This window comes from Astatotilapia calliptera, chromosome 15 (assembly GCF_900246225.1).
Source record: "Astatotilapia calliptera chromosome 15, fAstCal1.2, whole genome shotgun sequence".
Lineage (NCBI taxonomy): Eukaryota > Metazoa > Chordata > Actinopteri > Cichliformes > Cichlidae > Astatotilapia > Astatotilapia calliptera.
In genome coordinates this window covers 5,091,118-5,104,488 of record NC_039316.1, presented here as the reverse complement: position 1 = coordinate 5,104,488, position 13,371 = coordinate 5,091,118, and the positions used below count along the sequence as shown (strand labels likewise).

The 13,371-nt window shown below is 40.5% G+C and overlaps 1 protein-coding gene across 3 annotated transcripts in view; it reads left to right on the top strand.

Annotated features, from left to right (window-relative positions):
* akap7 (A-kinase anchoring protein 7) overlaps nt 1-13,371 on the top strand; it is a 47,113-nt gene that overhangs the window by 15,294 nt on the left and 18,448 nt on the right. Inside the window, exon 10 of one of the 3 annotated variants that reach the window (XM_026194055.1) lies at nt 5,559-7,719. The exons of the other annotated variants lie outside the window; for them this stretch is intronic. Coding sequence (XP_026049840.1) covers nt 5,559-5,569 — 11 coding nt within the window. The 3' untranslated portion in view covers nt 5,570-7,719. Of the gene's footprint in view, nt 1-5,558; nt 7,720-13,371 lie in introns of those variants that run through there. 3 annotated transcript variants of the gene reach the window in all.

Here is a 13,371-nt window from a genome sequence, read left to right as displayed (position 1 = left end):
TCAGTTTGTCGTGGCGGTTACAGTTTAGTAGTACAGGTCCTGAAGCAAGCAGGGATTTCATGCAACAGGGAGCAACTGGTTTGTGTTTGCAGTGTTGCCAAAGAAGCCGATAGTGCCTAATACATACAGCAAAGTGAAGTGCAAACAGTGAGGCTCACGCCACATAGTTAAAAATAAGAAAAACTATGTTATTTGCTTTCAACTCACCTGCACATGAAAAAATAATTTCATCAATCAATACAGGAAATAGTTAAAAAGATACTGTGTAGAGTTTGTGTTGCAGATGTAATATAAAACAAATGGTCTGATTTTACAAAAATCTGACATGTTTATCTGACTTATTTTGTTCTGTGGCGGCCAGAGAATAAATGGAAAAGCTGTTTGTGCACTTTTGTTTGGACAGGCGCTAAAAGTTCAGCACGAAGATACCAAAAAACACTTGAGTCTCTTCTCGTTCGCTTTCCACTCGCTGGCCTGTTGGAATGTGACATAAATTTAAGCCACGGTGTCAAAACAATGAAAGAAGTCTGTGTGCGTGTGTTGAAAAGTGTCCTCATCACTCGTGATGTCACTACAAAATGTGCCTGGAACATTTAAACTGTTATACTTATCCTGATTTTTTTTTTTTAATCCCCCCCTAGAGGTAGAACAGTTTCCCATTAATATGTAGTTACAGCCAAGGGAAGTCGAGCCTATAATAAAAGCAGCCTTACATAGGAGATGGTCAGTGTATTATTTCCAGTCTGTGTCTGTGGAGGTAGAATAATAGGTCTAGGTCAACTCGGGACCTTTTGGTATTTACAGTATTCACACCTACAGCTTTATGTACAGACACCCAAATAAATGGGTGTAAATGCTTATTAACAGGCATGCACAGACTAGAAGTGCTCAGCAGCACTGTGGGACTGCGTGCACATGGACTCAAGAAGGTGCTTTGTTGCTCTCTGACCCTTTGCTGTTTTGTTAAGATAAGGTTACTCACTTCTGTACAGACTGTGCTGCATGTTTTTTTTTTTCTTCTATGAAGTAACTCTTTGGCAGTGCTCGTTTTCCACTCAGCAGCTACACAGACTGATGACGCAGTTTTGTTAATTTGAGTGTAAGTGGGCTAATTTCTCTCTGGAGAAATATTGAATCAGGGGTTTACAATATTTAAAGGATGAAAATTGAGCTGTAAAGAGTTTAACGGCATTCAGGGACCGCTGATGTTTTGAACATTTAAGAGTTTCGTTGGATGGATTATTATTATTATTTATTTATTTATTTATTTTTTACTCCTCTGGTTTGTAGAAGCCACAAGGACGGGTAGGTCCGCTGAATCTTATCTGCCTTGCATTTGTTGAAAGACACATGCCAAACATTCGAGTGCAGGGACCATGGAAAAATGCTTTTTTTGGAATTACTTGGGTAGTGGTTCATTGTTTGATGGCACTAAGCAGATAATTTAGATTTCCTCCCCTTCTTTCTCATCTTTTGTTACAAGTTGCGTTTTTATGGCTGTCGCTACTGCTTTAAAAGCAGTGATCAGTGTCCTTATTTGACTGGAAGCACAACAATTATGGGTACGCTAGGGAAATAAAACAGTAAAAACAAACAAGCCTTAATTATACTAAAGGCTCTCACTGTTAATGCTTAAGTCTTCCCGTGTGGTAATATTGGCACATCCGCCTGGCTCTGTTTCTAATAATTGATTTAATTTAATATAGACTACCTCTCTTCCTGTACACGCCTCCTCCTCTGTAATTCCTTGTAAGAAGGGAAGATATGAGTGTCTGTTATACTGGAGCATCTGTGTAAGGCCTTCGATTTAGTGCTATATAGCGCCATCTCATAAAACAGAGGTATTGCCAATTTTGGTGTGACCAGCATAATTTATACTTAAGTAACTCTGTGTTTACAAGGGAGGAAAACATAATTGTACAAAAATAAAAATGTAAACAACACATCTGGCCAATAAGCCGATTGAACATTCACACATTGTTTGTAGTGACGCCTTTAGGTTCGCGTGGAGATCACTTGGATTTTTCTCTGTGAAAAGAAACCAAGTCACAGGGAAAAGCTACAAGTTTCCAAACTTATCAACTGATTCGGACCAGAGTAAGCAAACTATTGGTGTGAAACTTCTCCTTCAAGCTGACCTGATTTTTGTGTGGCAAAGTGGGTCTCTGGCTTTGACCCAGCATGTTTCAGTTGAGGTCCACAGTTCAATCGCAGTCAATCCAGCGACACCAAGTTGTGCCACAATTTAAGTTGTGCTCTGTGAATTTGTTCCCTAGGATGAAAATGTCTTGAAGCATGTAAACCTTGCAGTGGGAACCAGAGATGGGCAGTAACGCATTACTTGGAGAGTAACGCGTTACTGTAATCTGATTACTTTTTTCAAGTAACGAGTAAAGTAAGGGATTACTATTGCAAAAACAGTAATTAGATTACCGTTACTTTCCCGTAGGAACACTGCGTTACTAAAACCGTGGTTTTTTTTTTTGCAAGAATGTCTCATGACAGTGACGTAAGTGAGTGCGACCTTCGTGACAACAGCTGTGTGCAGATCAACAATGGATCATATATCGAGTACGGGAGAGAGTATGAGCGTGCAGCGTTTAAAACGTGGAAGTACTGACCTTACTTTGAGTTTGATTCCATAAAAAGTGACAAAAACATTAGTGTCCGTTGTGCGTGGGAAGAAAACTTCTTTTTACACCGAAAAAACCCCTAAACAAGCTCCGAGTGCGCAACGACTTAAATTCAAATTCAAATTCAAATTTTTATTTGTCACGTACACAGTCATACACAGTACGATATGTAGTGAAATGCTTGGACAACTGCTCGTGACCTAAAGAAAACAAAAAAGGAAAAGGCTATGAATAAGATAGGAAATAAATATGAAAAATTAAAAAGGGTAAATTTAACTAGGAAGGAATAAAATATAAATTAAGGTTAAAAATGAAATAACTGTACAACACAAATTAGAATGAAGGGTAAATTTAACTGGGAAGAATAAGATAAAGATAAATATATAAATTAAAGTTGAAAATAAAATAACTGTACAACAAAATACACAATATAGAACTATATAAGAATGTATGAAGAAATCTAAATATAAATAAATATATACACAATAACAGCAGCTGTACAAGTATTAACCGGAAATGAAGAATATAGTGACCAGTGTTGTGCAAAACCAAAGTCCAGAAAGTCCAGTGTGTGTGTAAGAACTGTATGTGTGGGTCAGTACTGTGTGGTGGTGTGATTGAGAGACCGTATCGCCTGCGGGAAGAAGCTCCTCCTCAGTCTCTCTGTGTTGGTCTTCAGGGAGCGGAATCGCTTTCCTGACCTCAGCAGAGAGAACAGTCCGTTGTTGGGATGGCTGAGGTCCTTCACGATCTTCCTGGCCTTGGTCCAGCACCGCCTGCTGTAGGTTGAGTGCAGGTCAGGGAGCTCGGAGCGGATGGTGCGCTCAGCTGACCGCACAACCCTCTCTAGAGCTCGTCTGTCCTGCATGGTGCTGTTCCCGAACCAGGTTAAGATGTTTCCCGCCAGGATGCTCTCTATGGTGCACGAGTAAAAGTTAATGGGAAATTCACAGAGAAACTCGCGGATTCTTCACCTGACCGCTGTGGCACACCTGCACCAGAGCACACCTCCGCCTACCCCACTCCTGCTTTACAGGTGAAAATATTTATATTCTGCTGTGTTTTACTTGCATCTATTTGAAAAGAGTGTAAACGCAAAAATATTTTATTTTATGCGCTGGAATGTGCAGAAAATAGGTTTAAATGTTAAACTACTTTCTTCAAGTCAGAGAATGTTGCATATAATTTAATTTTTGCTTGATGCATAAAGTTAAAAGATTAAAACTGATAAAACAAGTTTAAAAAAGAGATTTTTCCATTTGATTACATTTTGTATGATGGATTATGTAGAAAAAGTAGAATTGGGCTGACAGATCTATCGCTTTATTACCTATTCAGGTTGTAAATCGTGTTTTTACAAAGTAGCTAAGTAACTAAGTAATTAATTACTTTTGAAAATAATTAATCAGTAAAGTAACGGGATTACTTTTTTGAGGAAGTAATCAGTAATTAGTTACTGATTACTTTTTTCAAGTAACTTGACCAACACTGGTGGGAACCTAGAAGAATACCATCGACTCGCCAGATTTACCTCTCTTCAAGTTCCCCTGAAATAAAAATCCAGTTAAAGGATCACCAGTTTGACACACTGGAGAAAAACGACTATTAATCAAAGAGGAAGTTTAAAGGCAGCGAACGAGCAATGCTAAAGCTGAACCATAGGGACTACTGAGGTTGACCTTGAAGGGGAGTTCAGCCCGATTTAAATCAGGCATTGTACACAGTCAGATTACACAATATTAGTCCAATGATCGCAGAACAGTAAAACAGATGCTTGTTTTATTGCATGCTGTGTTACTACTAGAAGTAAACTATAAGACAACTGTCCATCATCTGGGAACAACATCATTTTCTCAGCTAGTCTGACAAATTCTGCAGAGTGTCATAGTCCCGACGAATACCATGAGAATATGTTGACGAGGAAGAGCGCGGACGTTGACAGTGCTGCCATGATTAACACCCCCTTCACAATCACCTTTGTCCTTCATGCACACTATGAAAATCCAAGCTGTCGTATGAGGGTCTAGTCTTGTCTCATGGCCAAGTAGCAGTTTCTTGACTCTCACTGCTGTATCTGACATCTTGAAAGAAAAAAATATCATGTACTATGATCCTGGAATTACACATTATACCAGATAACAAGGCTCCAGCATCAAGCAGGCCCTGCCAGGAATTTTTCAGATGTTAAAAAAGAACGGTAAAGCTTATGTGCGGCACACAGGTATGTTATCTCAGGTCGACATCTGAATCTGTAGGGAGCGCAGCAAACTATAAGCACCTGACAATTTGCAGTAGTGAACGCTAAGAGGATAGCAGGTGTGTTGGAGCAAGATAAAGGAGATGAGAATAGAGAAGGAGAAAGGAATCAAATAATCCGGCCAAATAGATGGGAGGATGGAAGCACAGCAGAAAGAGATTGAAAAGGAGAGAGCAAGAAATAAGTGAGATTAATCGAGAACGATAAATGAGTGTGGGAAGAGAATGGAAAGGCAGAGGAGAGAGGAACGGGCTTGCACAATCAGTAGAATTAAATAGATCGTGCGGATGGAAAGGGCAGATAGGTAGGCCAGACAGATGGTGAGAGAAAATTGGAGATGTGAGTGAAGATGACATTAAACAGACAACCGAATTGAAGCTTGATTTAAAAGGCGAGGTGGAGGAGGCTCGGTCGAGCTAAGGAGACACTGCAATGACAAGAGGGACTGGCAAAAGATGCACAACTGGGTAGTGGCTTTCAAAAAAAATTAAAAGAATGCTTTTTAATCAGAGTTTAGCATCAAGTCAATTAAATGTCTCAGATACAAATCTACTTAATCAAGTTGGAGAAACAGGAACAGAATTGGTTTTACAGGTGGAGGCCACTGACAATTTTTTTTCCTTTCTCATCTTTTCTGACTGTTTTTCACCTGTTTTGCATTTGGCTAGGGTCAGTGTGACTACTGGTAGCATGAGGTGATCCCGGGACCCTGCAGAGGCTGTACAGGTAGTCAATCTCCTCCAGGATGACACATCATTACTCCATAAGCATGGAGTCTCAAGAGCACGGAGAGGTGCCAGAACACAGGCAGTTAGTCGAGGAGAACTGGACAAGGCTGCGAAAAGTTCTTAACCCATCAACAGGACCAGTATCTGCTCCTTTGTGAAAGGAGGAACAGGATGAGCACTGCTAGAACTACAAAATGATCTGCAGGACACTGGTGGACATCTCTCTGACCAGACAATCAGAAACAGACTTCATGAGGGTGGACTGATGTCTGAATGTCCGCTAGTGAACCTGGCTGTGTCAAGCCTGTTTGCCACAGAATACCAGACCTGGCAGGTCGACCACTGGCGTCCTGTGCTTTTCACAAATGAGAGAAGGTTCACGCTGAGCACATGTGACAGACGAGAAAGCGTTTGGAGACTGTAACATCGTTCAGCATGACCGGTTTGGTGGTGGGTCAGTGATGGTCTGGTGAAGCATGTCCATGTAGGGACGCACATTCCTCCACAGCCTAGGCAACGGCACCCTGCCTGCCATTAGGTATCAGGATGGAATCCTTGGGCCTTCTGTCAGATTCTAACCTGGCTTCATCTTGGTGCTCTACAATGTCTGGCTTTATTTGGCAAGAATATGTAGATAGTTCCTGGAGAATGAAGGAATTGATACCACTGATTGCAATAGAACACCTCTGGGACATGATGTTTGATTCAATCCAACAACACCAGGCTGCTGATTTCTTCATAATGTGTACTTGTGAAATATTCAAGATTAAAATACAAAAGAGAATTGTGTTACTTACCTAGATATTACCATAATACTTACCATAATTTATGTCTTTCTGGTGCATATCCAATTGCCAGAACCATGTTACTACATGTTACTTTGGGGGAAAAAACATTACCAAAATGACATTTGCAAACAGCCTGAGGGTTTCACATAGTAGTATTGTATGATTGAGTGAAAGAAGCTCCACCAGCCTGTGAATGAGTAAATACAGATCCCAGCTCAATGGACAGTTTGTTTATTGGAGTGTGAGTGAACGCTGATGGAGCGAGCACGTGAAAAATGCTACTTTACATTAGTTTCACCAAATTGATTCAACACAACAAACAATCGAACATCATAACAAGGCCCGTGTGTGGGAGAGGGATGTGCTACTTTAGACGAGCAAACAGGCTACATTATAGCAGCCAAAGTAAAGTGAATTTATGTGGTGTTTTCTGTCTAAATAAAACAGACAATTAGAAAAACCTCATCTGTCGGTACTGTGGAAAGACCACATTATCCACTAAAAAGCCCATTTGGTTTTGTGTTCAGTCTTGGCTGAAATGTGCAATGCAGATGAGTAATCTTTTTTTTTTTTTCCTTTTTAGGTTGATAAGTAGTTTGAGTTTTTATGGTAAAAATCCTACCTCGTGGCGACCGCGCCAGGAGAGCAGTAATCTGTAAATCTGCACCTCTGTGCTGAATAGTTCTCATCTTCTTTGCAGTGAAAGATGATTTATAATTTACCTTCCTGTAGCTTTAGTTTACCTTAGCAGCAATAAGATAACTTTCAGTTTGTTCATACTGAATAGATGGAGAGGTGTTGGTTTGATTTACGTATTTGAAATGCCAAATTATGTGACCAAATGTTTATAGTAATGCTACATAAATAAGTATTGGTTGATTTTATTGAAATGCCAGGTGTGTTACACAGTCTTACATAACTGTGGGCACGTGTATAGATAATCACATAGCATTGATAACAACAGGCTCTCAATAGGGCTCGGTTATCTAAAGTATGCAGTTGTCTTGTTTGCTTTGTGTGCATAACCTGTCTTGTGACAAAGTGCTGAGGCACCATGAGTTCAGATCAGCTAAACAAAGTCCACACTGTGTCTTTTTCTTTTCTTTTTTTTAGCTATCGCTGTGTGTGCACTGTGAGGCTTAAATGGAAGAGTACTTAAGATACCACCAATAACCCCAACTGTTTTTATGGTTTAACATGCGGAGAATAAATGTGTTCTTCTGGGATAAAACGTCCTCACATCGCTTTTTGTTTGCATAAGTAACCCTGTAGCTAACCCTGAACATCTGACATTAAAAAGCCCAAAATCAATACCAAGCGTTGCGTGTACACATACTGTATTGTTATGGTGTAACTGATACTCAATAGAAATCAAGGCAAATCAATAAGAACACCTCCTCACAGCTGCGAGTGTGTTTGTGTGAAACGTGGCAGCTGTGAGCTGAATTCTTCTGATAGAAAAAGGGCTCCACTGTCTACTTATGCAGCTGAGCTCAGCTTATAAAGCTCCACAATGCACATGGTTTACATATATATGTGTGTGTGTGTGTGTGTGTGTGTGTGTGTGTGTGTGTGTGTGTGTGTGTGTGTGTGTGTGTGTGTGTGTTTCCTTTAACACATCTCCCCTTACCCTTAGCTCTTGTGTGTAATCCACCATTAATGCTGGAGGGTAGAGGTGTGCTTTTAAGCAGACCCACATGAACACTTGCAGCTAGAAAAACGCGTCCCTGGAACTGGTGGAGAGTAATTTATTACTCAACTCCCTTCAGAGCTTCTGAAGGGAGTTGTTGAGGACACTTGAATGCACCCTTATGTTTTTATAAGTCGTGTGTCGTGTGTGTAATCACTCTCCTTCATGAATCCTCATTGTTTCACACAGTCGTCTGCGTAGCAGCAAAGTGCTTCCAACAAAGACGGCTAGAAATTTTAGCTTAACACTTGTTTGCCTGTAATTTGACTTTGCTTTTGTTGTTTTTTTTTCCCCCATATTGATGTAAGTTACATTGACATAAGACTGAAAAACAAAATCAAAAATTCTTTGAATATGGAAGCCACAGCCGTGCAGACCAACAGAACAGTTGGTGAGGCCCTGGCAGCCTCCGGTTGCTGGAGAAAAATGTTTATAGATTTTCATGGTCACCTGTAGTTTCCATGGAAGATGCGCACGTGATTTCAAACACTTACTAACTAACCACAGAGTGGTATTGCAACTTGAAAACATGCAAGGGGAGGTGTTGGTGTTTGACCCATCCAGTTGAGACCTTAAGTTTAGGGAGAATGAGGCTCCTCACTCACCTTATTTAAATTTGTCTGATGTACCTCTGAAAATAGACTCCTTGTGCACCTCTGGATGGTTTCTGGATCTGTGGTGCACACTGAATCGGTTTCCTTATTTTAAACAAACAACTCTTTAACTTTAATTTCATTGTGGAGTATAGGGTGAAGTTGTAGAAAGGAAAATCTGGCAGGTGAAGCTGGTGGTGAACAAGGATTGTGTTGGCAAGGCTTAAAAGATACATAACACACGTACTGGCACACAGCACAGATCATGCAGCGTGATACTCGTGCTCCTGGTTGTAATCTTACCTTGATTACAGCTGTTTGGTCTCTGCCTTATACCTGGAGGCCCAGTTCTCATCACCATCCTCATGTAAAATTGATCCTTGCTTCTCTACTTTTTGCAGATTGCATGTTGGCTTGCAGAGCTAGAAAGTGGGATATACGTACGTGGATATAATTTCTTCAGCAGCCCACCGTTTTGATTTAGGTGTGAGTTTCCACAGAGAAAGTGTTACAGGGATCATGCGCGTCCATATTTTGTGTTTTGTGCCCTGAGAACAACTTCATTAAAACAGGCACAATCTGATGGTCTGTTTTGACTCTGTTGGCCATTATCATAATCCATTTTCACAGATGGATGAAGCAAAACATTTTTTTTCTTTGCTGGAATAGTTGCAATGCCTGCAATGCCTGAGCTCCATCTGCGATCCTTCTTTGAGGTCAGTGCCTTTGAATGTAGGACCTCACGCTCACCTGAAAGAGGAGCAGGAACATCTGCATTTTTAGGCACCATAATGCACATTACATCATCGCTGTCGAGCAGCTTTCTTTTTATAAATATTGAAAAACCTGCTGACATCATCGAGCTGGATTAAGCCAAGACCAAGAGATGTACTCGTTAAAGATAAGCACAAGAAACCAATCAATTCACAGACGATACTTTTCACTTATCACTCCTAACAGATGTCACGGCACATAAATCTGCATGCACCTCAGTTCAATACATTTTTTAGTATAGAAGAAACAGGAAATCTATACATAGTAATGTAAAAATGATGTTTTTACCATTTATAAGGAATATAAATATTAATAAGTGTCTGAAAGGCCAAAAGTCTTAACCATAATAGCATGGAAATGCTGGCATAGGAAAGAAATGGAAAAAGAAATCTCAATAGTACACGTAATAGTACATCTTCTCCAGTTAAAGAGTTACTGTCAATGATGAAACACTACCTAAGTTAGTTTACATTTCTTCAGTATTGAACAGCAGAAATTCAAACTTTTTAAAATTATGACAAATTGCAAAATGCTTAGCAGCGTCTCTAATAAAACCTCTGTAACTTCGCTTCAGCAGCATCAGGTAATGTTCATATGCTGAGTCATGTTTTCTTCCGTTTTTGTTCTACTGCAGAATATTTTTAAGGTTATCTGCTATAAAAAGCCAGGCCAGGAAAATCTCCTTCATATTTTTCTGTTTTATCCTCAGTTACTTTGATACGAAGGCATCTGCTGTGATGCTTACACCTCTGATGAAGTCTCACAAGTGTCAGTACTGATAAATGATCAGAATTATAATATTTCTAACTGTCTTAGGTAGAGCTGGGCAATATGACGATATATATCGTGTGGACGATAGAAAAGTGTCTATCGTGCCATTTGTCTTCTATCGTTTCTAACCTAATTTTATAAATTATTACATAAAATATATCATTAACACTTTAAAGCCGGTCGGAGTGGGCACGCTCCGTTTTGCCTAATTATTTTTAAATCCCTGTATAACTGGAACCATGTAAGCTAGGGAAATAATTTTTTTTTGCATATGAAACCGGAGGAGTTCTACTTACATCTTGGGGCGATCGTGGAGTTCGCCTTGTAATCGGAAGGTTGCCGGTTCGAGCCCCGGCTTGGACAGTCTTGGTCGTTGTGTCCTCGGGCAAGACTCTTCACCCGTTGCCTACTGGTGGTGGTCAGAGGGCCCGGTGGCGCCGGTGTCCGGCAGCCTCGCCTCTGTCAGTGCGACCCAGGGCGGCTGTGGCTACAGTGTAGCTTGCCATCACCAGTGTGTGAATGTGTGTGTGAATGGGTGGATGACTGAATGTGTAAAGTGCTTTGGGGTCCTTAGGGACTAGAAAAGTGCTATACAAATACAGGCCATTTCAATCTTATGCTACCAGCTTGTCCTAGGTCACGGTTTCCTTCCACATATAGCTTTGCAAAAATTGCATAAAAAGCACTTGCAGCAACAAAAACATATTCTAGAAACACGCTTTTCCGATCAGCTTTTCATAACACTTCCTATGTTGGAAGTGTTGTTGTTGGTCAGCGTGAACTATCGCATGTCCGCCATTACCTGCCCGGAACCGGAAGTGACGTCATTTTTGCGGAAAATGTAGATTTGTTTTGTTTTTAACCTTCAGGGCCTTATAAGCCTATACTGGTGTTTTTAAAAGTTATGTTTGACTTTATGCTTTTCTGTATCATTTCTTGGATGCTTAGAACTCAAATTACACTGTTGGAAATCGTTTATTTTGATGTACATGCTGTTTTTTTGCAGCAAGTTGGGAAAAGAAAAACTATAGCCAGCCGAAGATACAGCAGTCTTTCACACAAGGCTCTTATGAGAAAACGTCCAAGCGCCATAAACAAACCACAGGAGCCGTCTCGCGTTATATTTGTAAATTCATGGCCCCTGTTTATGTAGTTGAGAAGGACAGCTTTCGTGACCTCGTCAAAGTCCTTGATCTGAGGTACGTTATGCCCGGTCGTAAGCACTTCAGTAAAGTCGAGTTGCCTCGCTTATATGACGCATGCCGGGCCAAAGTAGAGAAGGATGTTTGCAGTGTTGTGCATTATGCTTTGACGACTGACCTATGAACGAGCAGAGATACGCAGCCCTACATGAGCATAACCATCCATTTCATTAACAAAGACTGCACCCTCTGCGCTCGCTGTTTACAGACTGCGTACTTTCCATATGACCACAGGTCAGGTGGTATATTGTGATATATATCGTTATCGTGATATAAAATAATTCATATCGTGATAAATATTTCTTCCATATTGCCCAGCACTAGTCTTAGGCAAAATTTACCAGATTCAAATCTAATTCAATTGAATCGAATCGGGACCTTGTGAATCTGAATCGAATCGATTCTAGAAATCAGTGACAATACTCAGCCCTACATGTGAGCACAAAAAAGCCTAAGAAGTGGTTTCCTTTGAAATTTTGACTGCCTGACACACCAGTTTAACAGAAATGTAGATCATTCTTGTAACTCTTCAGGAACTACACAGTATTGTGTAATAAAATATAAAATTAGAAAATATTTTGTGTTTTGGGTCTAGCCCTAGTCTTCCTCATGTGGATTCGGTCTGGCTGTACTCGGTGATGTGCTTTAACCTCAAATGGTGAAACGTTTGTTGTTTCCACTGTTAGCAGGATCAGTTTTCCTGCATCATTTACAAAGAACTGTGCTTTGTTGGATTTTCTTTAGTTTTTAGGTGCTAACACTGCTCTCGCTGTCAGACATGCCTGCCAGTATGGCCCAGCCCTATCTGCTAACTGTATTTCCAGTAATTGACATGCTTATTTCCAATTAAATTTATATCCAGGTTGGATAATGATCGATTGCATCTCTAATAATAAGGAGTAGTCTATGTCGTCTAGAGCGCATTTACCTGATTTTACAAATAATAACGAAAAAATTAAGACAACTGTCACCAGACAACAAACAAAATAAAGCAAATATTTACCTGCAAAAATTGAGAAACCATGACAAGCTTTTTTTCCAAACCATTTTTTGTTTAGCATTTGAAAATCACTTATTGCCAACTAACTTGCTGTAAAGATGTTAAAAAGAAGACATTAACAGCTCAGCACCCCCAGTCAGGCTCATTGAGATCCCGGATGTAAATGCCACACTGAATTACTAGTCATTACATCTGAATGACTGCAACCTTCACAATAAGAGAGTGGATATATATAGGAAGCTGATGATAATCTCCTTATGTGCCTTTCCTTGACCCTCATCTTGGGACGTCGGTGTTTAGCCCTGACTATTGTTTTAGTCATAATCCACACTTGAGTCCAGAATTTTTACTTTTTTTTTTTTATCTGTAATGTATGTTATCCTCTTTATTTCACCACGTCCTAATTCCATTCCAGACCTTAAATTACACAGATAAACCCAGTAGCAGGCTGCAGCTGCCGGCTGTTCAACAATCATTATTCAAGCTACAGTGACGAGAGGAGGCGGAGCTTGTAGGCACCCGACCCCTCCACACACAAACACAGAGCGATGTCCGCCGTCTCCTCATACGCACTGCTCCCTTTTCCACATCCGAAGGCTCGCTCAGTGTCTTCTCACTGAAGCCTGCTCATACATGCAGCCCTCCTCCTCTGTCCTCATCTAGTTTCACACACATGCACTCTTTATCTTTACTCATGCACGCCCCTCCCCTGCTTTGCTCACTTCAAACCAAAATCACTCTTTATTTGTTCTGTCTTTTTGTCTCCTACACATGCACCGTCCAGCTCTCCCATTCTCTTCTCTTTCTCTCTCCTCCCTCTTTCCCTATCTCTCTCCCTCTCTCTGATACACACCCCCCTCCTCCCTGTGTTAGTGCAAAGTAGAGCAAGAGCAAGGAATCACTCGTTCATTTTTTTCCAGCGTCTGCTGTCTTTC